General features: G+C 36.2%; 1 protein-coding gene across 3 annotated transcripts in view; it reads left to right on the forward strand.

Annotated features, from left to right (window-relative positions):
• THSD7A (thrombospondin type 1 domain containing 7A) overlaps nt 1-26,945 on the forward strand; it is a 302,477-nt gene that overhangs the window by 214,411 nt on the left and 61,121 nt on the right. For all 3 annotated transcript variants that reach the window (XM_058181258.1, XM_058181256.1, XM_058181257.1), the window contains 6 exons: nt 2,120-2,354; nt 3,591-3,706; nt 7,040-7,175; nt 8,427-8,530; nt 18,819-19,013; nt 23,113-23,376. In XM_058181258.1, coding sequence (XP_058037241.1) covers nt 2,120-2,354; nt 3,591-3,706; nt 7,040-7,175; nt 8,427-8,530; nt 18,819-19,013; nt 23,113-23,376 — 1,050 coding nt within the window. The remainder of the gene's footprint in view (nt 1-2,119; nt 2,355-3,590; nt 3,707-7,039; nt 7,176-8,426; nt 8,531-18,818; nt 19,014-23,112; nt 23,377-26,945) is intronic.

Here is a 26,945-nt window from a genome sequence, read left to right on the forward strand (position 1 = left end):
ATAGAGGTGTGTGTGTGTGTGTATACACAGTTTCACACACATAATCTCAGCTTTACTTTTTTTGTAGCCTACATGGTTACGGACTGCATGTTTTGTAAACTTACGTTTCTTTATATTCATGTATATGTCTGATTCGATGATACATATCTGTCTTACAACTCAACTAATTTTTGCCTGAAAGCATTTAGTTGATTAATTCCTCTAATGAATCTATTTACACTTTGATAGGATAGTATCTCCATAGTTCCACGTAATATTCTGTACTGATGTATGCTAATGCTCATTCAGTTACTAATGAGTGTTAATGATCATTAAACTTTAAGTAACAGAATATAAAACTGTTTGGGGTCTTATGTATATAATATTGAAGAAATTGTTCAGTCCCTATTGATAGACAGTGTAAGAAATTTCTCTTTCACATAGATCCCGTGATTTGTGCAGTAATATTGCTTGTAACACAAAACATAGTTCTAAATAATCTAACCTGACAATAAATCCATTTGAGAACCATGAAATGGTTAGGCATAGGATTTTATTTTTGTAACTTCATCAATGCATACGTTCAGGGCTCATATTTGTTTATCGTTGAGTCTGATCAGCCATGTTTGGTGGTAACATCTGGCCAAATTCATCTCCCCTTAAAAAATTAAACAGGACTATACCTGGTTAATTGTTGTTAGCTAAAAATTAGAATAAAAAAAGAGATTAATTCTGTATACTTACATAGGAGAGACCTTTTCCAATCAAGTATAAGGGTTGTAAATGACAAAAGAAACTGTGCTATTTACAGTATCTCTATTGTTTGCTTTATTAAACCTTTATTCTCTTCCCCTTTCTCTGAAGTTCTTATACTGTATTTGGAAAAAGAAATATGGAAATAGGATCATAGTTTAGCATCAACAAGGAAAGATTACATATTAGTCTGAGACCCAGTAGGCATGTCAATCAAAATGTACAGAATAGGCTAGAAGGGCAAATATTCTAAGCCAGATTATTACAGTGTTCAATGCCTCTATTCCAAGTGATGGTTTTTCATTTTTCATTGAATTTCCAATATTGCAAAGGTGAACAATATAAGGTTACCAAAATACTTCATTTCTACTATATGCTTGGATAGGAAAATTAAAACAAAACTACCCTACAAAAAATAACTCTTATTAAATGATATGGTCAATGGAGAGAGAGCCTGTAATTTTCCATTAATATTTTGTTTGTTAGTGATATTCATTTGAAGACATACTGATAGCCATAGGCAATGAAAGTAGTCTCTTAATGCTAATTCAGTTTTATCATTGTCCAAAGTAATGTGATTTAATGGATTTTTAGATTAAACATCCACAATCTCTCATATCAATTTAAATTATTACTTATTGTATCGAAAAATGAAGTATAATATGGGGCATCTATATTGACATAGCTCAGATGTATCAAAAGACTCATAAACCTTGGGTCTCTTTTCTGCTTATAATTACTCATACTTTCCCACTATATTCTAACTAGGGATCTTTGGTTACAAGAATTAAAAATATTGGCTGCTGCCTTCTTAATTTAAATCTAGGTTCAAATGCTGAAATTTCCTAGTCTTGTTGACTACAATTTCCCAGTTCAGATATAATAAAATAATGGCATGGTGAATTAATTCTGGAACTGTTCATTTGGGAAATATGAAGAAGAGGAGATAATACAAACTGGAGCACATGTTGACATAATTCTACCCCCTATTCAATATCTTATGGCAAAAGGATATCATTGACAGTTGTAGATGAAAGTATAATTTTAGCCTATGATTTCAAACAAAAGCATCTGACATACAGTAGAAGATTATATAATCAGAGAAAAGACTGGACAGGTTTCCTTTCCATGTGTTTTCTAGATGTACGGTTGTATTTTATTTTATTATCAGAGAAGCATTCAGGTTGCAGCTGAAGAGCCCATTCAGTCAAAAGCTTAGCACAACAAACAGCTTAATGCTTAACTATTTTTTTTTCATCTACCTTGATTAAAATTATGTATTTTGGGTGGAAGTGTAAGGATATTAGATATATTATCTATTCATTCCCCATTATAGTTAAATTCTTTTTATTTCCCCTATTATATACTCCAACATTATTTCTTTTAGGTGGTCTTCAGTGCCCAAACAGCAGCATGCTACAGGAAACACGCAACTGCAATGATCATCCTTGTACAGTTTATCACTGGCAGACTGGACAGTGGGGTCAATGCATAGAAGATACTTCTGTGTCTGCATTCAACTCTTCTGCTGGTTGGAATGGAGAAGCTACCTGTGCTGTTGGAATGCAAACAAGGAAAGTCATCTGTGTGAGACTCAACATGGGACAAGTACCACCCAAAAAGTAAATATAATGCTAGTACCTAAATGTCTTCTAAAGTACCTGTATTTATAGATACGTTGGGACATAATTCCATGTCAGAATGGAACTCAGAACAGAACAGAATAATATTAAAAACCAAGTCCAAATTTGTTCATACAAATGCATTGGATTGAAACTTCATTTTGTTCTGACTTACAAAACAGCTGCATCTATTAGAAGTGTTGTTTCCAAATGGATCTATTGATCACTAGGTTTCCAATAAGATAGTAACAATATATAATAGATGAAGTCTTGTGAAGGAAGAACAGAAATATATTAGTTAATCTTTTAAATCATCATGCTCATGTCCCTTAATAAGGTTTAAAGAGCAGAAGATGTACATAAAAGTGCAAATGAGAACCATGTTTTTACTTCTCTTAATAAAAAGAATTGGTGGGAAAAGGTACAATCAATATTATTGGCTTTATTTTTAGAGTAACAGACTTCAGTTTATAATACTTTAGTTTAATTTGACCTTGGATAGGGTTGGAGGTCTGAGAAGGAAAAAGAAATAGCTACAGATGTAATTATAACCTCAACAGCTTGATTTAAAGGCAAGAAAACAAATACTATGATCAGAAGACGGAATGTGCAATAGACACCTTTAGATGAACAGTTGAGTAAGGAAATAATAGGGAATAATGTGTTGAACCTACCATATGGTAATAATTTTGTTTTCAGTTGTTTTATAATCCATGTTGAATTATGATCTGGCAGTTTATTGCTTTCTGATTTAATCAGACTAGTGTGCATTTCCCTAGAGTAAATTCCCCATCCTATTTCTTGCACAAAACAAAATATCTTTCCAGTCTTCAGATACAGCTTCCATTCAAAGTCCTGTTAATAAAATTTATGACTGAGATCAGCCTATGAAATTATCCTGATATAGTTACTACTGAATTACACTGAAAATTGTATTCCATTGCATAACCACAAAAACTGCAGAAATTCTCTGGAGTTTAGAGAAGATTTTTATGATATTGTTCCGTTATTATGGTTTAACAGAGGTTTCCTCTGAATTATTGGAATGAAAAAATAAACACTAGGTACAGAAATTTCAATGTGGAAAAAAGGAACAAAGTGATCCATGATTCTGAAAGGTAATGACATTTTCTTTAAAAAAAATTTTTCCTTTTCATCTTTCCTTTTCTATTACCACTTTGACAAGTACCATATGGCTTTCACTGCACATTTAATGTTTTCATTGCTTTTTTATAGGTGTCCCGAAAACCTTCGTCCTGAAACTGTTAGACCTTGTTTATTGCCCTGCAGGAAAGACTGCATTGTGACTCCTTACAGTGATTGGACACTGTGTCCTTCTTCATGTCGAGAAGGTACTGTGCTTGAGTTTTATAGATAAATAATTTGAATTCCTTCTTCAGGCTGTTAACCTCATCACAAGTCTTCAAGGTTTATGTAGTGAGATTTCAATGTGATGTAAGCAAATATAACTTTTAGTTTTAACAGTAACTGATTTTTCAGTGGCTGCTAATAAAATTAGAATTAAATGAGCAGTAATTAAATATGCTGCAATTACTTCCAAAACACATTGAAATTCTATTTTATTGGTCAATTATTTTAGCATTTGAGTGCTATAGGCTTGATTAGAAAGTAATAGGGGTTTTTTTTCCTCTTGGGGAGAAAATGTAGGAAATGTAACATACCTGTATCAAGAATATCTTTCACCCTTTTAAAAATGGCCAGAGGAAAATAATGTGTACAATAACTTTCTGTTCCAGAACAAATCTTTCTACATCAGACATATGTAGGAAGATAACAATTGTATGTCTGTTTCTGTTATTCTGTGCAATAGTTGCAACAATTACAGGGTTTCTCTTTTCAATAATTTTAATTGATAGATTGATTTGTAGCCTATCCTGATTAAGACTTCACATATCTATGTAAATTGAATCAGATCAAATGAAAAAGAAATGCATTAACAAATAAAAAATCCCTTGAACAAACAGTAAAAATAGATAATGAAAATTATAAGTTGATGCTAATGTGTTCCATCTTCTTCACAATCTTGACCACCAAAACCACTCTCTGAAAGATATCGGTAATTCTTAGTGATTTTCATATTTATTTTCCCCTCTCTAAGAGCATTATGTTTTAGTAAATAGCCTTCATTATTTCTTCTGATCTTTTTTTAATCCATTGATTAAAGCCTAACCTTCCTATTGAGATGGATCTCTCAGTTTAGTAAAAATTAATATGGTTTTAAGCAGAAATGTTTTTGAGTTGACTTTGTGCTGGTATTGATTTCATTTGCTTACTTTATGGAGGGTCATAATTGAAATTAAGAAAGTGACCTGATATACAATACATTGGAATTTAGCTGCTTTAAAACTCATCAGATTTGATAGTCAATGCATTTTGACATGCAAATTTTGTCCCAGTACTCATTGTTTGTTTGGTACACAATGCATAAGCTAGAACTTGTCTGTGTTGGCTGCCTTGTGACTCACTACATTATTCCTTATGGGAAAAATCTGTCATCATTTTTGGTACTCATCACACATCCCAGAACCAATTAATGATGAGTACTGAGGTACCACCAGATCGGTATCCAATAAATTTCTCCTTCATATTCAGCAGTGTAGAGGATTTATGCCTTTTTTAACATATAAACAATAGTAGAATAAAGAGATATTTTTCTTCCATATTTATTCTATATTTTTCATAGAAGATAGAAGTTATAGATATTAAAATATTATTCTGAAAAAAATAAACATCATGCAGATAAAGTTTAGGAATCTTAATTGAGCATATCTTACCAGATGTTTAATGTAACTGGTTGCAATTACAATTCTACATGCTACATTTCTTTTGAACTTCTTCTACATCCTAATTATATTTCCAAAGTAGTTTTGATGGCCTGAATCTTGCCCACATATCTCTGCCTTATTCCTTTGTCTCTAGCAGGAGGCATTTATCTTAATATGTATGCACTGTTATTGCTACAGTCAATAATATAATTCCTCATTCATGTGAATTAATCTCCTTGTGACATATGGTGTTTGCTTTCACCTCTTCTTTGCTGAAGTCCTGTCCTTGTTGTATTGAAGAGATACCCTGTTTAGTTCACAGCCTGCGCTCCATGTTGTGTAAAACGAGAGATCAATATAGGGCTACTTTTACAACCACTCTGGTTGCTAATTAAAGTATCTACCAACTAATAAAGGATTAGACAGATTAAATCCGTAACTGAAAACAAAGAGCATTTTGAAACTCTAGGCTTTAAATAAGTGCCTGAAATATTTAATATGATAGTGAAGAAGAAAAACTAGATATGTGACTCACTGGTGAAATCCAATTTTTTTACTACCGGTTTTGTGGGCATGGCTTAGTGGGCATGGTGTGGCTTGGTGGGTGTGGCAGGGGAAGAATACTGCAAAATCTGCATTTCCTCCCCACTCCGGGAGAAGGATAAAATCCCCATTCCTTCCCCACTCCAGGGCAAGGATACTGCAAAATCCCCATTCCCTCCTCACTCCTGGGGGAAGGATATTGCACAATCTCCATTCCCACCCCACTCTGGGGCCAGCTAGAGGTGGTATTTGCCGGTTCTCCGAACTACTCAAAATTTCCGCTACTGGTTCTCTAGAACCTGTCAGAATCTGCTGGATTTCACCCCTGATGTGACTCCAATGTGTCAAATATGTGTCAAGTAATGCACAGGGTGGACAATACTTCGGTATTTTTTTAATTGCAATATTGAAGTCATTTCTTTTTAACATCAAGATATATTGCATTTGCACCTGCATGTAAACATGACAGCAATAAGCAACTATGCTGGATGTCAGGATTGGCATCTCTATTAAACAAGATGATTTATTTATGAATTGCATTCATATCTCATATTTCATTCAAGAACACAAGGAAATGCATAGAAGTCTGTTCCACCACACCTATATTACTTTTATTATTCCATTCTGTTAGGTAAGTATGAAAGATTATAATAGTCTCATTCAGAAAGCTTCATAATTGAATGGTGAAATAAACTTGGATCTTTCTAATTCTTGATCAGCAATAAAAAATGCTTTGGTTATTAGTCAGGCAATATAAACATATCAGTAAGTGCCCACAGTTGATAGAAACAAACTGCAAGATTAGCTATGATCAAAACAATATTACAGTGTGGGTCAGGAAGGATACACAGAGGTGCAGCACAGTTTGGGAAGTGTGTGCAAGAGGTAAATACAACATTTGACTGTAAGCGAGAGATATGCATAAAATACTGATGATCTTAGATACCTAAATCAAGATATATTAAATTAATATATATTATGATATATTAAACATAAGATACAAACTTCCAAAGTAAGCTATCATGGGCATTATGGCTAAACTGAATATAAATATAGAAAATCACTTTGAAAATAAATGTGAGAACTTTATAAAATATTCAGATATAAACTATGACAGTATAATAAATTATTTGTTTTTTCCTGTGCAATTACATCATTTATTTATAGTTTGTTTTAACTTAGTAGTTAAAATAAGTTTGCTTTAGTTATGGTTCTTCAAATATATTTAAAATGTATTCTAAAGGATTCAGCAACCAGTGGAGTTGTTTTATACAATGTCTTTCTAATTTCTCAAATTTCAGTGCAGCGGTCCAATAAAAAGAGAAGCAAAATGGATGTTTGTATGTTTGTTCATAGGGTCAGTTGTTACTGTGACAAAACAATCTCGACATCGAGTCATCTTGCAGCTCCCTGCAAATGGGGGTCGTGACTGCCCAGAGACCTTATATGAAGAAAAAGACTGTGATCCTCCTCCTGTCTGCGTGTTTTATAGGTGACATTTTATTTTTTAACTAAAACTCTTTTTGTCCTCTGTCACTCTAGAACAGGGGTCTCCAACCTTGGCAGCTTTGCTGACTGAGGGATTCTGGGAGTTGAAGTCCACAAGTCTTAAAGTTGCCAAGGTTGGAGACCCCTGCTCTAGAACACAGAAGAATCACCTTTTGGGGAGGCCAAGAACCACACTTAAATGTTTTGGATATGAGCCGTTTTACATGCATGGAGAGAAGTGGAAGTTTTTTTGGGGAGGGGGGGACTTATACCTTGATAGCAGATTGCCATTTTTCTTTATTTATGAAACTATACAAAGCCAGCATTATATACGTAAATATATCCAGCATTGGAAAAAGGGTTAGCTTCAGAAAGCTAATTAATGTTTTAGATGATGTGTGCTTGAATGGAAGATCAGGCAAACCCAAGGTTATAGATTAGACTGAAAAGTTCTAAATGCAAGTAACCATCTAGTTCAGAGGTATCAAACTGGTGGCCCACAGCCAAATGTGTCTCATGCAAGCCACGCCCATACCAGCTCTGTGAAGGGGAAAAACGTGAAACATCACGTGATGACAACGTGACAGCCCAAGTTTAACACACGTGATTTAGTTGCTGGCTACAAAAATTGCCATTCAGCCACTTTTCTTTAAAAGATATGAAGATAATCAGGGTAAAGATAACAGATTTAACTTTAATGTCAGTGTAAGTAAACAGAAAAACATGAAGTTAAATGGAAAGTCACATATTTATTTTTCTGTGTATATTTAAGAATCTTTAGAATCCCCTGCAAGTAATGAAACGGTGATAGGCGCATGTATGCAGTTTTCTTGCTGAAAAAATAATAGATTGCTATTGCTTTCTTCTGAATGATAATGACGATTGCTGTTTTTAAATTTTCCTTGCCATCCAAGTATTAATCAGGTATGATCCTATTTTTCAGCACCAGCAAGGATCAGCTTGAGGTTGCCATTTTGTTAAACTTATTGAAAATAAACACAACAATTATTGTGACCTGTGGTCACATCAGAGATGGGATTCAAATTCCGGTGCTACTGGTTCGCTATCAGTAGCATGTGGATACATGCATGCGCAGAAGCTTCTGCACATGTGCAGAGTGTTTTTGGTGACGTCTGGGTGGGTGGGCAGAACCTCTCATCGCTGCCACTACCGGTTTGCATGAACTGGGGTGAACCAATAGAAACTCACCCCTGGTTCACGTAGACATTTTGGGATTTTTTTTGTTTTGCTGCAGATGGAAGACACACAAATGGCGTCGGTGCCAACTTGTACCATGGTATGTTCGGCAAGACAGCCCAGGTGCCCAGGAGACATGTGGTCCAGGTCTACAAGCAAGAGGTTAGAAACACTAAAACTGATTCATGACATTCATCATATCACTTTGTATTTACAGTTTCATGAAGATTTTTCCTTCTTCAGCTACTCATGTTCCGTTGAATCTGTGCTTCCATTTTGAGGTGTCCTTTTATTCAATATATACAGCTCCAAGGACAGAACATTGTTAGTATGATGATAAGGAGACTGGAGGCTAAAACATATAAAGAATGGTTGCTGGAACTGGGTATGTCTAGTCTGATGAAAAGAAGAACTAGGGGTGACATGATAGCAGTGCTCCAATATCTAAGGGATTGCAACAAACAAGAGGGAGTCAAGCTATTCTCCAAAGCACCTGAGGGCAGGACAAGAAGGATGGAAACTAATCAAGAAGAGAAGCAACCTAGAACTAAGAAGAAATTTCCTGACAGTTTGAACAATTAATCAGTGGAACAACTTCCCTCCAGAAGTTATAAATGTTCCAACACTGGAAATTTTTAAGAAGAAATTGGTTAACCATTTGTCTGAAATGGTATAGGATTTCTTGCCTAAGCAGTGGGTTGGACTAGAAGGTCCCTTTCAACTCTGTTATTCTAATGATTCTAATGATAGTACACAATCAATTCCAGATTTAGCATATAAACTGTAGGAGCTCTAAACAAAATCCTATCTTCAATATCAATTTGGAAATCTTTCCAGTAAGTGAACAGCTAAGCAGCAGCAAGAAGCAATTATGACATGAGTAGCATTCTCTTCATTGCTGAGGAGCACTAGATTCAGTGCTGGGCTGCTGCCGGTTTGGACCGGTTCGGGTGAACCAGTAATTTAGACCAGGGCTGGCCCTGCCCACCTGCCTTGGCACTATCATGTCCTATATAATCGCTAGTTTTTCGATACCCCATGCATGCTCACATTTTCTGGGCGAACTGGTTGTTACAACTGGCAGCAGCCCACCCCTGACTAGATTATGCTGTTACTGCTGCTGTATCTGCTGTAGTTTCCATTTTCACTTTCCTAGAATCCCGCCAGACCAAGTAGCACATCATTTTTCAGGACAAGAGACGTGAGTGGCCTTTAACTAACACACTAGGGCTGCACTCCAGATATTAAGCCAAGACAAAATTGGGGCCAGGATAACAACACAATTTGATTTAATTTAATTTGCATTTTAATTAAAACAAATTAAAGTAATTAAACACAGCTAATACGATTGCTCCACAAGGGTTTTAGTAATTTCCCTTTTCTTTCACATTCAATGCTGGAGTTTGATGACAACCTTTAGGGCAGTGGTGAAATCCAATTTTTTTTACTACTGGTTCTGTGGGTGTGGCTTGGTGGGTGTGGTGTAGCTTGGAGGACGTGGCAGGGGAAGGATACTGCAAAATCCCCATTCCCTCCCCACTCCTGGGGGAAGGATATTGCAAAATCTCCCTTCCCACCCCACTCTGGGGCCAGCCAGAGGTGGTATTTGCCAGTTCTCCAAACTACTCAAAATTTCCACTACCGGTTCTCCAGAACCTGTCAGAACCTACTGGATTTCACCCCTGCTTTAGAGGATCTATGCAGTTCCCTAGCTATGTAGCCCCTGAATAGCTCAGCATTGTACTCTTCTGCTCTAAGCTGTACGTAGAGGCATCCAACCATTTGCTCCTTGGCTTTTCTTCTAGAGAGGGAAATGTCTGTCATTAAATTAATAAATGAATAGTAAAGCAGCAATAGAAAGATATAGCTTTCAGTCTTGGCTTTGCCTTTTGTGCCAGATGTGGATATCGAGTTTAGATACATCAGAAGGAAATGCATATGCTTGACAGTTAATCTTTCTCATTTAACTTGGGTGTTGTTTTTCCTGGGGTAATTAGAAATTAAATGAAGATGGCAAAAATTAAGTGAAAGCATGGAAGAAGCTTACCCTTGTCGGTTCCCAGCTGTAATTGGAATAAATGCAAGTGTTGCTATTATAATTAAAATAATATGATTATATTTTCAGCTTTCTTTTTTTTTTAAATCATGCTGAGCTGGGGTGAGTTCAGGAGTGAATCAGAAAATTAACCGAAAGAGTAATCCTTCAAGAGAACTCTGACTCTATCTCTCTTGCATAATTGTGCTTTTGTTTCAAATCATACTAATGTAAATGAATATGCCACAACTTTAATTGGAAACTAATTTTCTTTCACTTCTGTCAGTGAAAACATTTTCAGGTTCCCTCTACTTCTCTCTCCCCTGCTCCTTTCTTGCAATGTACTTAACGCAATAACCCAATTCACATATTGTGTTAATAGCATCAGCAACTTTGAGAAAATAAATAAAACATGCCCCAGAGTACCATCAAAATACACAGTGGCAAATGAAAAATGCAAAAACCTGACTAAATTCTTAAAAATTCTGGCCTTATTCAAAAGGCTTTGCTAAATTCTTCTACATTTTTGTTTGTTTGTTTGTTTTCTGACGTTTTCGTGGGTGTTTGTATGTAGGTCTTTGGTTATTCGGGTTTTCTCCTGCGTAAAATTGGAAGTGTCTCTGCGATGTTTCAACGAAGTCTCATTCATCATCTTCAGGCTTCAGCTTCGTGCTTTTGGGAGCAATGTGTGATTGCAGCTGTTTCTTCCTTTTTAACTGCTAGTGGGGGTTTGAACTGATTGGGTGGGAGCTTGGCTGTGCTCTGATTGGATGGGGTTATTTTTTGTGCTCTGATTGGCTGGGTGTGTGTCCTGTTTGGGTGGGGGCTTGGTTGTGCTCAGATTAGTCTGAGTTGCAGGGGGATTTGAGCTGGTGAGCTGCATTGCTGTTGTTTGGCTTTGTGTTTGTGGTCGTGCTACATCTTCATAGTGGGTGTCTGTCTGCTGTATGTATGGATTGGAGGGGTTTGAAATGGCTAATGTTGCAGCTGCGGTCTGGCTTCTGGTCCTTGGTCGTGCTTCCTGATCAGTGTGGGTTTGGGTCTGCTTTCTGGGTGGATGTTTGGTGGTGACATCCTGTGTGGACCTCGTGAGTGTGGGTCCGGTGTCATTTCTAGTCTTAGGGACTCGTTTGTCAATAAGGGCGGGTTTCCAAATGGCTGGTAGGCGGGAGGTATCATCTCGTTTGTTCATGCTGTGTAGGCATTTTTCTATCTCGATGGCTTCTCTGATTATTCTGTTGTTAAAGTGTTCAGTTTTGGCGATAGTTCTGGTCTTTTTAAAGTCAATATCGTGTCCTGTGGCTTTAAGGTGTTGGACCAGGGAAGAAGTTGGTTCCTCTTTTTTGACTGAATTCTTGTGTTCTTCAATGCATGCACTTATTCTTCTGTTGGTTTGTCCAATGTATGTGGTGGGGCAGGCGGTGCATGGGAGTATATGAAACAGGACACGCCCCCAGCCAATCAGAGCACAAAAAACCCCATCCAATCAGAGCACAGCAAAGCTACCACCCAATCAGTTCAAACCCCCACTAGCAGTTAAAAAGGAAGAAACAGCTGCAATCACACATTGCTCCCAAAAGCACGAAGCTGAAGCCTGAAGATGACGAATGAGACTTCGTCGAAATGTCGCAGAGACACTTCCAATTTTACGCAGGAGAAAACCCGAATAACCAAAGACCTATATATATATATGTGTGTGTGTGTGTGTGTGTGTGTGTTTTCTGAGGTTTTCGCGGGTGTTTGTATGTAGGTCTTTGGTTATTCAGGTTTTCTCCCACTTAAAATTGGAAATGTCTTGGTGACATTTCGACGAAGTCTCATTTGTCATCTTTCAACCTTTATAGTGCTGCGACCCCTTTAATACAATTCCCCACAATGTGGCAACCCCAACCGTAAAATTATTTTCATTTTGAATTTATTGCGCCTGAAGTCCTATTGGCTAGCAATCTGAACTGCTTGCGATTGCCTTGAGGACAGAGGCATTAAAGCGGAGACTCCTCCCCTATTAAGTTTATCATGCCTGAAGCCAGATTAGGCTAGCGATTGGGAGTGATTGCAGCTGGCTTGAGAGGGAGACATCAGAGCAAAGATTTCTCTCTTTTTTAATTCATCGTGCCTGAAGCCGAATTCGGCTAGCGATTTGAAGAGCCTGCAGCTGGCTTGTGGAGTCAACCATTGGAGCACGATTCTTTGACTCACAGTATATTTCCCATATTCCCTATGGTCTTAGGTGACCCCTGGCAAATCGTCATTCGACCCCCAACGGGGTCGCAACCCACAGGTTGAGAACCGCTGATCTAAGGGATTGCCATAAATAAGAGGGAGTCAACCTATTCTCCAAGGCCTCTGAAGACAGGCAAGAAGCCATGGATGGAAAATAATCAAGAAGAGAAGCAACCTAGAACTAAGGAGAAATTTCCTGACAGTTAGAAAAATTAATCAGCGGAACGACTTGCCTCCAGAAGTTGTGAATGCTCCAGCACTGGAAGTTTTTAACAAGCGATTGGACAACCTTTTGTCTGAAATGGTATAGGGCCTGAGCAGAGGATTGGACTAGAAGACCTCCAAGATCCCTTCCAACTCTGTTATTCTGAATAGTTCTAAACAAACACCACCCACTTTTGTTAATTGGGTGGCCAAATACATTTTGTTAAACAAATTTCTGGCCATCAGAGTTCATTAAAAAAAAATTAATTTTTTTTAATTAAAATTATTTTAAAATAAATTATTACATATAGCAGCAACTTCCGAAGTCAATGAGTTTTCATGAGTTTCCTGGACACCTGTGGGAGACAGGGAAGCATTTTATAAAGACATGGTGGCATCCACAACTGTGCAGTCAAAGTGTTTTCTCCTTTTTACATGTGCTGCCTATGCAATGCAAAGGAAAATAGAGCAGGACTTCAGGCACACCTTCACCACTATCATCTTGACTTTTTTTGACATCTCTTCCTTATATGCACAGTATACTGTACCAACTAATCCTAATGCTACAGAGTATATAAAATGCAAAGACAGACCCACTTTGCTACTTTGATGTTTTTGAGAAAAAAGTAGGATTTCCTTGTAAAATAATAAATAAAATATATTTTTTCCAAATGAAACCTGAACTTAGAAAAATCAAAATGGTCTTACTTAATCAAAACCTGCAACAAGAACAGAAAAGGTATCAGGGTATCTGGTATGTCTAATCAAAAACTAACATGAAAAGAGCAAATTTCCAAAGATGTGAATATTTTTATGTGAAAGCCCCACTTAGTTTAGTTCAATTAAGTATCTGACATACATTAATATATCTAGGTTAAAAATAGTGAAAGGAGTCATGACTTCTTACTCCTTACACTAAAAATTCATGATGCACAGAAAAAGAAAATAAAACTTTATAGGTAGCTGGATGCAGATCTTTTGAATAGATCAATTTAGAAATTCAGGAGATTAGTCATTCTGTATTTATCATTAGTCATTATGTATTATCAATAAACAAAACGTGTGGATAATTTTGTGTGTATGTGTGTATACATACACACACAAACACACTGTGCTATGCAAAAATATTAGGCAGTTATGCAAAAATGCTGTAAATTAAGAATGCTCTCAGAAGGGTTAATAGTTTATTTTTTTTTATCAATTAACAAAATGGAGAGTAAATGAACAGGAAAGAAATCCAAATCAAATGAATATTTGGTGTGACCATTCTTTGACTTCAAAACAGTATCAATTCTTCTAGGTACCCTTCCACACCATTTTTGGTGTGGAAGGTTGTTCTAAACATCTTGAAGAACTAACCACAGATTTTCTATGGGTTGTAGACTGTCTCAAATCCTTTTGTCCCTTCATGGAATCCCAAAAAGACTTGATGATGTTGAGATCAGGGTTCTGGAGGAGAGAAAACCATCACTTCCAGGATTTCATGTTTATGCTGAAGATAGTTCTTAATGACCTTGGTTGTATGTTTGGGGCCATTGTTCTGCTGCAGAATAAATTTGGTGCCAATCATACATCTCCTGGTTCTATAGCATTGATAGGTATCTTCCTGTATTTCTCAGCATTGAGGACACTATTGATCCTGACCAAATCTCTAACTCCATTTGCCTGCAGATATTTATTATCATACCACTCTCTGGCCCTTTTGTGAACAAATTGCCTCCTGATACAGCCAAATCTTTCCAATTTTGACTCATCAGTCAGAGCACCTGCTGCCATTTTTCACCTGAGTTGCACCTGAGTTCCTATGTTTTCATGCATTGTTGAGTCACTTAGCATTTCTGTTTTGGCTGATGGCTTTCTGGCCACAATTCTTCCATGAAGACCACTTCTGGTCAGACTGTTCTGGGCAGTAGATGGGTATACCTGGGTCCTGCTGGTTTCTACCAATTATGTTGTGATGGCATTGCCAGTGTTGAAGGAAAGTAAGTATGATGTGTCTTTCATCTGTGCATTAAGTTTCCTTGGTCGATCACTGCATCTATGGTCTTACAGTGTTGCCCATTTCTTTGTGCTTTGTGGAAACTCCGGTCTGCTTGGAAATCTTTGCCTGAGAGAGACCTTGCTGATGCAGTATAACTACTTTGTGCCTTGTTCTTGTGTTCATTTTGCCATGGTGTATGACCTGTGACATGAAACTGTTTTCTACAACCTCAGCTTAGTAGCAGAGATGGCGGTTGCTCGCCCAGTTTTAAGCCTCGTACACAGCTGTTTCTGTTTCAGTTAATGATTGTGGTTCAACCTACATATGAAATTGATGATCATTAGCATCTGCCTGGTATAATTGGTTAATCATACACCTGACTCTAATCCTACAAATCCCTGGCTTTGTGCAAGTATAAGAATTGATGCTGTTTTGAAGGCAAAAGGTGGTCACACCAAATATTGATTTGATTTGGATTTCTCTTCTGTTCATTTACTTTCCATTTTGTTAATTGATAAAAAGAAACTATTGACACTCCTATTTCTGAAAACATTCTTAATTTACAACATTTTTGCACAACTGCATAACAATTTTGTACAATATAGCACACTGGAAATTGGCCTGTGGGATACGCTGTGGGAACATCAGGGCTGAGAATCTTTTCATAGAAAAATATTGCCTTTTCAGTATTTCATCATATATTTTCAGAGTAAATATGTGATTTAAAAAGAAAAAGTGGGGTCATGAAAGTTTTGTCTTTGAAGATAACAGGTAATTACAAATATACATAAATAAATAATGCATAATTTGTATGAAATATAAAATATCTTAAAGCAATCTAATAACTTTAGTACATTTTTTTACAGCTTGTATAATTTGGTTGTATTTGACTAGGCAATATCAATGGTTTAGGGATTTTTTTCATTAAAAATGATTTTCATACACAGGGCAGACTTTATATTTAATTATCCACATAATATTAATTTATGAATCCAGGTCCCCTTGTGATACAGTTTAAACAATACTATCAGCTACAATTATATCAGTCTTCTGTCTGCAAAATTAGAAGTGCAGTTTATTTTGGATAACTGTTTTAGGAAACCTGAGATGTCAAGCAACTGAACAGTATGTTAAGTGAACTAGATGCTTGTTAAATTGGATATAATTGGCAATTGCGTCCTTGCGGTTTATGAGAGTATTTTACAATTCTTCGTGGTTAATCCAGAATAAGCACCTTTCTGATTCTTAGTGTTAATGCTTGTAATCAATTTAATGTGAGCGGAGTGATTAATTATTAGCTTGGCACAATGTGATAAGAGACTGATTTTTAGTCTCAAATGCTATTTGCACTGTGTAAATAAAAAGTTGGACTTGGATGACAGAATATGCAATTTAAAATTGTTTTAGAATATGTATAAATTTAAGGTTTTCATGGACTGGCATATAAGCATACTATAAAGCTTTTCTTGTATGTCTTATTAAATAATTTTATTAACACTTTTTGTTACTAACAAAGATGTTTGGGGATTAGGGAATGCTACCTGTATATACCTTGACAGCGATAATTCATTTCATGCCAGATAGCCATCAGGTGTGAGCAGTTTCACATTGTAAGCCTTCTCCCATTCCCAAATCAATTTCATATTAGTATATTCTTACACTATCATCTGTGCAGCCAAACTGATTTATTTCTGACACAGCTTTGAGATATCTAAGGACAAATTAATTTTTCAGAAGATATTACCTGAATAATTTCATTATCTCATTGTCTACCTGCAGCTGAGATGGTCTGAGGAACTGGTGTTTCCCCTTTGTCTTTCTCTAGATCAGTGGTAGTCAACCTGGTCCCTACCGCCCACTAGTGGGCATTCTAGCTTTCATGGTGGGCAGTAGGGGTTTTGTCCGATACTGAAGCACTTTTCCTTTTTTTAATTTAATTGACTTTTTAAAAAAATTTCATAGCATTATTTAAAAACATTTTCATTAGGTTTTCATAAAATTCCCCGTGACAATTTAAATTTCTGAAAATATACTATTTGTATTGGCCGCGCATAAGTTTAGTTCACGTTACCTAAGTGAAACTAAATGGTGCTATAGTGCGACTGCAAACAAAAGAGCCTCGTCCCAGAATAGCTCATGCATCTCCCCCCCTCACCACACAGCTGTAACAGACAAGCAAAGCTAGTAGCCGGCACCCCCCCCAAACCCAATCCATGATGCGCGAGAGGCATACGCAGGTGACAATATATGGCACATTATTGTGGAACTGGTGGGTGGTTAGAAAATTTTACTACTAACAGAGATACAAAAGTGGGCAATAGGTATAAAAAGGTTGACTACCCCTGCTCTAGATGTTGCATATAGGCCATGTAAGACATATGGATGATTGTATTTCCTGCAAACAAACTTGCAGTTCCATTGCCTTATGATAGTTTCCTGTGGGCCTGCCTCATTTAGCAAAAGAAATTTTGGGCTCAGTTTTGGTGATAAGTTGACGACTACCTATCCTTGGCTGAATGAATGTAATTGAAATTTTAATTCTTGGGAAGGTCTTATTTGCAAAATAAAATCATCTTCTAGACCCCAGTCCATACATTATTGGAAGTATTTTTTAAAAAATCAGCATGACACATTAAGAAGAAAATCTCCATAAAACAAGGAGTATGGCTAGCTACCAAAAGCATTTCGTTTAGTTTTTCCTTTTTATATAGAACTAGAACAGGCAGTCTTTTCTATGTTGCATGACAAGATGCTGGAGATAATGAGTTATGCATGGCTGATAAGAGTTTTATGAAGTGGTAGAATTGCTAGTCAAAAATAGCACTTTGCTTATGGCATGAAATAAAATATTATTCCAATATTTATTTATTTATCTATTTATTTATTTATTTATTTATTTATTTATTTATTTTGTTGAGTACATATTAAATAATATATATATGTATAAGCATAAATTGAATACATAAAATGAATAAATGAATACAATTAAAGGGAACATTAGGACAGGGACGGTACCCACGCTAGTGCTCTTATGCACGCCTCTTACAGACCTCTTAGGAATGGAGTGAGGTCAACAGTAGGCAGTCTTAGGTTAAAGTTTTGGGGATTTTGGGATGAGACCACAGAGTCTGGTAGTGCATTCCAGGCATTAACAACTCTGTTACTGAAGTCATATTTTCTGCAATCAAGTTTGGAGCAGTTCACTTTAAGTTTGTATCTATTGTGTGCTCGTGTATTGTTGTGGTTGAAGATGAAATAGTCTTTGACAGGAAGGACATTGTAGCAAATGATTTTATGAGCTATGCTCAGGTCATACTGAAGGCAGCGTAGTTCTAAATTTTCTAAACCCATAATTTCAAGTCTATCATTCCAATAGGCTCTGTCTTGTCCTTTGTAAGATATAGGTATGTATTCTATTATCAAATGCCTTGAAATGGTATTTCAAATGTTTTCATGTCTACAACTTTCTTTATTTGTTATTGGAAAGGAGATCTTTTGTTTTGTTAAACTTCATTCATTCAGATGCATGTTGTTTCGACTTTCCTACCAATTTTATTTTCCAAGATGAGTTGTTTCCAGATTTATTTATTTTTTACATATGCATTATCTCAATATATTTAGAATTGGAGCAAGAATCAGGGTTTTTTTTCCCTCCATAAATCTATTATTATTAGAATTAACTATACATAGAAGTTAAATTTTGCTGTAAAGTGGGAGTAATATATAGTATTATTCTTTCTTTCACAGTATACTTGTATTATATTTCTGTGTCGCTTTATGTGGATCAACTGCTGATTTGAATTATATGGGAAATATGCATTATTCTGTGTTTCCTAATATTTGAAAATAAACCCATTGTGGAGAGTTCCCAGGAGAAATAATATTATTCATGAACATATTGCCTTGCTTCTAAATCAAATGTGGGTGCCTATTGTTAGCTGCTACGTTGTCTAACCAATAAAAGGCCTGTCAGTTTATTATAATTCCTTCTGCTTTCCTGCTTCTAGCTATTACATGTCGCAAACAAGATGGCAGCCAGGCTGATATTGGTGAATGCCTCAAATATGCAGGGCCTTTACCACCCTTAACCCAACTCTGCCAAATTCCTTGCCAAGATGACTGCCTGTTCACAACCTGGTCAAAATTTTCTGCCTGCGGTGTGGACTGTGGATCAGTTAGAACAAGGAAGCGCTTACTAATTGGTAAGTATTAATGCGAATATCTGGATCTGTATTGTTGGTAGTAGTGTTGCTGGTACGAGTAATGATAATTGTAGCGACTGGGAAATAAATTGTATTTAGCATTGATAAATTATAAGCAGTGGGACTTAAATTTGGTGGTGTTCATAGGGATAAGTGTAAAAAGACAACATGACAGCTACAAAAATGCAATCAAAGTACATCTGATGTAAAAAGAGTGGAGCTTTGAATGCATAGATGTGATTGACATCTTGATTTTTAAAAAAACCTCCCCCTCAGACATCCCTCCTTCAGACATTTTAATGTTAATTTTGATTAAATTTTGAATCAAGCACAAGTAGTGAGGAATTGTGCAATTATATACTTATGCAGAAGATGAAATCTGTGGCGTTTAATCACAGGTATGTCATTGTGAGATTTTGCTACTTTAACCAGTTGAATAACATCAGAGCAAGTGTTGCCAGAAAGCATAAACACTATAAGAACTTTTCTTTCATGAAAACCGGATTAGCTTACATTAGTCAAGGTTCTGCTTTTTTAACAGTTCATATAAAAGTCTACAGATTTAAGACATTTATGTTTCATAAGAAATATACATGTATTTCAGGTTTATATTGCTTTACAATTCTATCTTTATAGTTCCTAAAAAAGTAGTATCTCATTTGTCAATAGGAATCAATAAAAATTGTATTTAGCTTCTATTTCATTATTGTAAAAAAAAGTTAAATATTTTGGGCTGCAATCTTATGCATAATTTACCAGCTTCAATCATAGTTAGTGAGATTTTGGTAGCCAATGCAGTTTTGCTGAACATGTAGACAAATTGAAAGTCTTGATATAAAGTGAGAAAATGCGCCTATTTGAATAATAGAAATATCACTGATCTAATTAGTTAAAGCATGGAATGCCTATATCATTGCTATGGACTGATAGCTTGAATAAATTTAATTGAGGAAGAGTCTACATAATCCAAACTGCAAAGATAAAGCAATGAAAGGAATATTTCTGATACAGAATTTAGCATTATTCAATAATGTATTTATATTCATCTAAACAAAGGCTAGTCAATTAGTAGCCCAAAATGTCTTCTACAAAATATGTTGATTTTTCGTATTAAAAAACTTTCAAGTTTAATCAAAGCTAAGATAACCAGTGCTATATTTACTCATCCTCTTGCATGCTAGCAAACATTATAATGATTACTTTTCAAACTGCATCTTGTCACATAAAATTAGTATGTTCAAAAATATTACATTTGTGTCACAATGGAAATAATAGTAAAGTGAAAACTGATTTAAGATTTAGATTTAGATGATAAAAATTTGACATAAACATGCATTTTAAAGATAGGTTTTTTTACACAACTGCTGTAAAAGTAGTGAAAGCCAATAATAGTAAGCCAGAGAACAACGAACAGTTTTGTATTTATGTGAACACTGACACAAGGCATAGGATCATGGAATTGCAGATAAAGTTGGATTGTTGATACCTAATTAAGGCTAAAGGAAATGTGGTACAGGCAACAAAATATATATTTCATAGAAAGTTCAATTGATCACATTATTCCATGAGTGGATGGAAGGAACATTCTTGTGACCATTCATTATCCCTCATCAATGATATTATTAATTATTCCCCATTGTTCAAAATTCTCACAAAAGGCCTCAAATTATTATAATTTTCAAATATGTATATCAGAACTAATATTAAAACTTAATATAGGTACTTTATAGTTAGAACAGACACAGTGTGTAAATCTTATGCATATGGTGACATGGCTTGTAATATCTCCAGTCTGATAATTGTGCCCAAAGTAAGTTCATCACCACCCATTTGGTTGTGGATATGAAAGCTGATGAGCTTAAATGGACTCCAGAGGATGGTAGAGGAAAGGAAAGCCTGGAGGAATGTTGTCCATGGCATCGTGATGGGTCGGACACAACTTCGCAACTAATAACAAAATGAAAGCTGAACTGAACATTTATTACGGAGACTTGTTAAGCCGAGAAAAGTAGACCTGACCTAACTCTGCCTATTTGGATTTTCTTTTTTTCTTTTTTTCTTTTTATAAAAAAACCTTTATTGTTAAAAAAAAATGGACATGGTAGAACCTCTTGGCAATACCTCCGCCATACAAAGTGTAACACAAGTCTCTTATGTATTCAATATACATTACTACTTACTAATTATATACACATACTTAACTGCTTCTACACATTTACAATTACAATTACATAATATATTACATATATTGCCTCTTTTGTTCTTATCCATTCCGACTTCCATTTCTTAAGTCTAACCATTGATAAAATCTATTCCAAATCTCATAGCACTCTGTCTCTTCTTTATTTTTCAGTTCTAGCATTAGTCTATCACATTCTGCACATTCAAGTATTTTCTTTGTTATTTCCCTTTCTTTAGGTATGTTTCCACTCTTACATTGTTGGGCATAAGCTATTCTCACAGCTGTTATGATATGCAGTATTAAATATGTTAGCCTTTTACTTAGATGTTCTTTAATAATTCCTAATAGAAATGTTTCTGGTTTGTCTGGTCATTTCTTCCAACCACCTTCGAATCCTTTGCCAATATTCTTTTGCTTTTCTAAATGTCCACCATATGTGGTAGTAGGTGCCTGGTCTTTGTTCACATTTCCAGCATTTAGGTGATAAATTTTTGTACTTTTTGGCTAGCCTGGCTGGTGGTAGGTGCCACCTAGAGAAGTTCTCTTTGTACGATGTGGCCAGAGTTAATTTCCTGTTCTTTTCCCACAATTTTTCCAATTCGATATTGTACCCAAAGTTCTTTGCCCATAACACCGCCTACCTATTTGGATTTGCAATGCAGCATCAATTCAGGCTAGGAATCTGGATGAAAAATCACTGTGATTCACAGAAAATCTCTACGTTCACTAGAAGAATTCTCCCAAGTTGCGACAAGCTATGAAAGCACTTATTTGGCATAGGCTGTATGAGACAGAATGGAATTGATGTTCCCATACCATCCATTCTGCTATCCAGTAGCATTCCCGAATGAGTTGGCTCAGCTAATGTATTTCATAAAAACAATAAAATTTAAAAATGGCAGTTTCATCACCCATGCTTATTAGGAAGGGTTCAAAATTATGTGGTTTTCAAAACAGTCATAAGAGCAATACATGAAACCATGAGGAAGATAAGTTGATATTGGGGGAAAAGGTTGGTGATCCAACTATCGTGGTCATTCTTTTGGGGTCAGATTTGATGAAGTTTGATCTCAGGTGGCATACATTACAAGAATAGTGTCTACTCCGAATGTTTCCCTTCCTGATATTCAAAGAATGCCTACTATTTCAGTCCTACAGGCGCTTTTTCAAAAGACAAGTGGACTTCGTTGTTGTTTTTTTAAAAGATATTTCACTTCTCATCCAAAACCCTTCAATTCTTCATCTGAACTTAAGAAGCTTCTTAGATGAGAAGCGAAATGTTCACAGAAAGTCCAGTTGTGTTTTGAAAAAGCACCTTTGGGACAACCATGACCTGGATAACTGAGAATATCCACAGACATCTACTATTTCAGGGTTTTTTTAGACAGTTATTATTTTTCTCTCATCTATTTCAATGTATATGTTTTAACTGACTTTTTGAAAAATGTTTTATTACTGTGTTAAACCTTGATAACGACCTGTTTTAAGATATTTTATGAGAAAACTAAGTACATTGTTTTATAACAGAAAATAAAATCCATAGTAGCACCTAACATGTGGCACAAAGAGTAACAATAATGGTAGAATGTGTCAAGATTGTATTCCCCCACACAATAGCATATAATGGCAAAGAAAACAATTCCAGCATGCTTTGGATCTTTCCCAAAGAAGACACATTCCAAACAATAATTGACAATAAGTATCTAACTCAAAGTCTAATGGTTTCTATGGATTTATTCCTGATTACTATTAAGGCTAAGTTCAATTCTTACAATCAAAACAATTTACTTCCATATAAATATATTCAATCTACCAAATCAGTAATGTATTTTCCAATATACCCTTTTTTATGGTATGAACCAAATTTTAGATCAGATTCAAGAAATCACTTTCTGAAACTCTTTCTCTCTCTTTCAGGGAAAAGTAAGAAGAAAGAGAAATGTAAGAATCCTCAACTGTATCCACTCATTGAGACCCAATTCTGCCAGTGTGACAAATACAATGCCCAACCAGTTGGGAACTGGTCAGACTGTATATTACCTGAAGGCAAAATAGACATACTTATGGGAATGAAAGTTCAAGGAGACATCAAAGAGTGTGGACAAGGCTACCGTTATCAAGCCATGGCTTGTTATGATCAAAGCAGTAGACTTGTTGAAACATCCCGATGCAACAGTCATGGTATTTAAAATAATATTGCTACTCTTCTATGAATTTATTCTAATTCAATGTTACAGTAGCTCTAACGTATTTTAGATTATGGGTATTATGGTACTAAACTGTTTCTTATCTAATTAGTTGAAAGGTAAACGTTTCATTTATATTTGACAAAGACAAGATTGTGTCATGATTCCCCCCCCCCTGTGTGTGTGTGTGTGTGTGTGTGTGTGGAGTGGGAGGACAATGGTGTCTTCAGAAACTAAGGGTAAAGCTTACAGATTCCATTAGCAAACCCTGAATGTTTCAAAGATACAATCTAGACTAAAATATATATAGTCTTTACTGAAATAAATGAGTTTTAAGTTAGATGTCCCTTTCAGTGGATTTCAGTGGGCTGTAATGTTGATGTAATAATGTAATAATCCATTACTTTTCTAGTGACGTCACATTTTTGGAGCAGCCTCAAAATCATTTCATTCTCTAAAGTTGTATTTTTTGAAATAAGGTGATTCCAGTTTTGTTCCAATGTCTTTGCTAATTTTCTGTTATACTTTTAAAGGCAAGTTTTTATTAATTTCCATTATTCATCTATTCGTTTATGGAGCGTGTGCCTAATAAAAAAAATCTTACATCCATCAGGGTATTTTTAAGGTTTTTATCTGATGGGGGCTACTGATCCAGTGTTGCTGCTAGATGTTCAGATGCCTTTTAAGATTTAAATGACCTTTTACCAATCTTAATAGAGGAAGGATGATTTAACTACTTCACATTTATATTTGAACTGGTGCACTAGCTTCTAGCCAATGTTTAGGACAAGTTTTAAAACCTACTACTTTTGTTCTTTGAAGTTTTCATTTTCTGAAAAGGAATTAAGCTATCCATGCCTTAATAACTTCTGCAAAGGCTCTGATCTGAATATAATTCCTTAAAAATTGTTATTAATCAAGAAAAGGAATTTGCTACTTAAAAGAAAGCCTTACAGTTATAAGCCCTCAGCATCTTCCTTGAGGACTGGTTATCGATTCAGGCTTTGTAATTTTTTAATGTCATTGAAAGTTGTTGAGAATTTTGTTTTTCTGTTATGTTTGGGTGTCTTTTTTATTGGGTGGTTTTATGTTTTATTTAGTCCATCAATTGCTCTTTTAGCCTTTACAGCAAAATGCTGTAAATATTACAAATCAGTAAAAGTGAGGAAAGCAAGATTTAAGTACCCTAAATAAATAAATATTGTTTAGATGATGTACTTTACCAACAGTTATACATCGGAGAAAGATGTATTTGGATGTATTTGCTTTGGATGGATGCTACTCATTAACTATAGTATGAGATCTTCTAGACAGAATGTTTTTTTGTTTTTTTTTATTCAAAAAGTTTTACAGAAAAAAAAATTTTCCCCCTTTCCCCCAACCCCCCTCCCTTCACTAATACCCTCCCCCCTGGCTTCCCAGAACAAGCACAAGGTATAGTTAAAAATAAGACAAACATATGCTAAGAAAATTTTCTCCCAAAACTATTATACCAATTTTCCTTCTCTAGCTCTGACTTCCTCCTAACATAACCAAAATCCTTCAAAAAAATAAAAATAAAAATTAAGAATTAACAATAGTAAAATATATAAATCAATAGAACAAATTAATCCTAAAGTATTTAAAACCAACTAAAGCATAAAAATCCAATCCAATTCAAAAAAATATGTCCCTTATAACTTCTATAACCATATAATTTCCCCCCCATGTCTTTCTTACATAAGATCTTTTGAAAATATTCTATTTAAAATTTAGTGCAACACCTTATAAAATTTCAATACAGAAAATTACAATATCTATTCAACTTTAGTCCTTCCTCATCAAAATCCAGTATAGATCCAAATATCTAGTCTTTTATGATAGATATAAAACATATAATCAACCCATTTCTTCCAGATTCCTCACAAATTGTCTTTCCGGAACACTAATATTTTGTCTATTAATATTTAAAAAACCTTGTTTCAAGAATAATACTTTTGTCTCTTGCCATTTTTTTTGGTGCATTAATCTCTGTCTTTCCTTCGTTACTCCTTTTAAAAAGTCAATCACAATATTTCCTAGTAATTCCTTATGTCCAAGAATCCAAAAATTACTGCCGTATATTCCATCAGTCCAAAAAGAGAACTCTTGGGAAACATTAAGCTTGTGAGTCTTTTCCATTTGAGGGACAATCTCCTGTAGCACAAATTCAGGCAGTTCATCCAAACTATTTAAAGAAAACTTCTTTACATCACCTTGTTTCTTCACGATCAAATCTTCATATTTATCCACTTTTATTTGTATCTCCTGGATTCCATTTTCCGAATGGTTGCACTGGTTAATTTGCTCCAAGCTCTCATCCAAAACGTCCCCATTTTTTATCAATTTGTATTTTTGAATAATTAAATACATACTTTCTGTGTAGTCCTGTATAAAGTCACAAATCCATTCTTCTGAAAGAACCTCCATGACAAGCGACAGCTGCCCCAACACCTGGATGAAGATGTCTATCTAGACCCGTTCCAGTCCGGCTTCCGACCCGGATACAGCACGGAGACAGCTTTGGTCGCATTGGTGGATGATCTCTGGAGGGCCAGGGACAGGGGATATTCCTCTGCCCTGGTCCTATTAGACCTCTCAGCGGCGTTCGATACCATCGATCATGGTATCCTGCTGCGCCGGTTGGGGGGATTGGGAGTGGGAGGCACCGTATATCGGTGGTTTTCCTCCTATCTCTGACCGTCGCAGACGGTGTTGACAGGGGCAGAGGTCGACCGCGAGGGCCTCACTTGTGGGGTCCCACAGGGTCGATTCTCTCGCCTGCTGTTCAACATCTACATGAAGCCGTTGGGTGAGATCATCAGTGGTTTCGGGTGAGATACCAGCAGTACGCTGACGACACTCAGCTGTACTTTTCCACCCCAGACCACCCCAATGAAGTTGTCAAGTGCTGTCCCGGTGTTTGGAAGCTGTACGGGTCTGGATGGGGAGAAACAGGCTCAAGCTTAATCCTCCAAGACGGAGTGGCTGTGGATGCCGGCACCGATTCAGTCAGCTGCAGCCGCGGCTGGCTGTTGGAGGCGAGTTACTGGCCCCAAAGGATAGGGTGCGCAACTTGGGTGTCCTCCTGGATGATCGGCTGTCGTTTGAAGACCATTTGACGGCCGTCTCCAGGAGGGCCTTCCACCAGGTTCGCCTGGTTCGGCAGTTGCGCCCCTTCCTTGATCGGGATGCCTTATGCACAGTCACTCATGCGCTCGTTACCTCTCGCTTGGATTACTGTAATGCTCTACATGGGTCTCCCTTGAAGTGCGCTCGGAGGCTTCAGTTAGTCCAGAATGCAGCTGCGCGGGTTATAGAGGGAGCTACGCGTAGCTCCCATGTAACACCGCTCCTGCGCAGACTGCACTGGCTGCCTGTGGCCTTCCGGGTGCACTTTAAGGTATTGGTTATGACCTTTAAATCGCTCCATGGCTTAGGACCTGGGTACTTACGGGACCGCCTGCTGTTACCACACGCCTCCCACCGACCCGTACACTCCCATAGAGAGGGACTTCTCAGGGTGCCGTCCGCCAAACAATGTCG

This window comes from Ahaetulla prasina, chromosome 4 (genome assembly GCF_028640845.1).
Source record: "Ahaetulla prasina isolate Xishuangbanna chromosome 4, ASM2864084v1, whole genome shotgun sequence".
NCBI classification, from domain to species: Eukaryota; Metazoa; Chordata; class Lepidosauria; order Squamata; family Colubridae; genus Ahaetulla; species Ahaetulla prasina.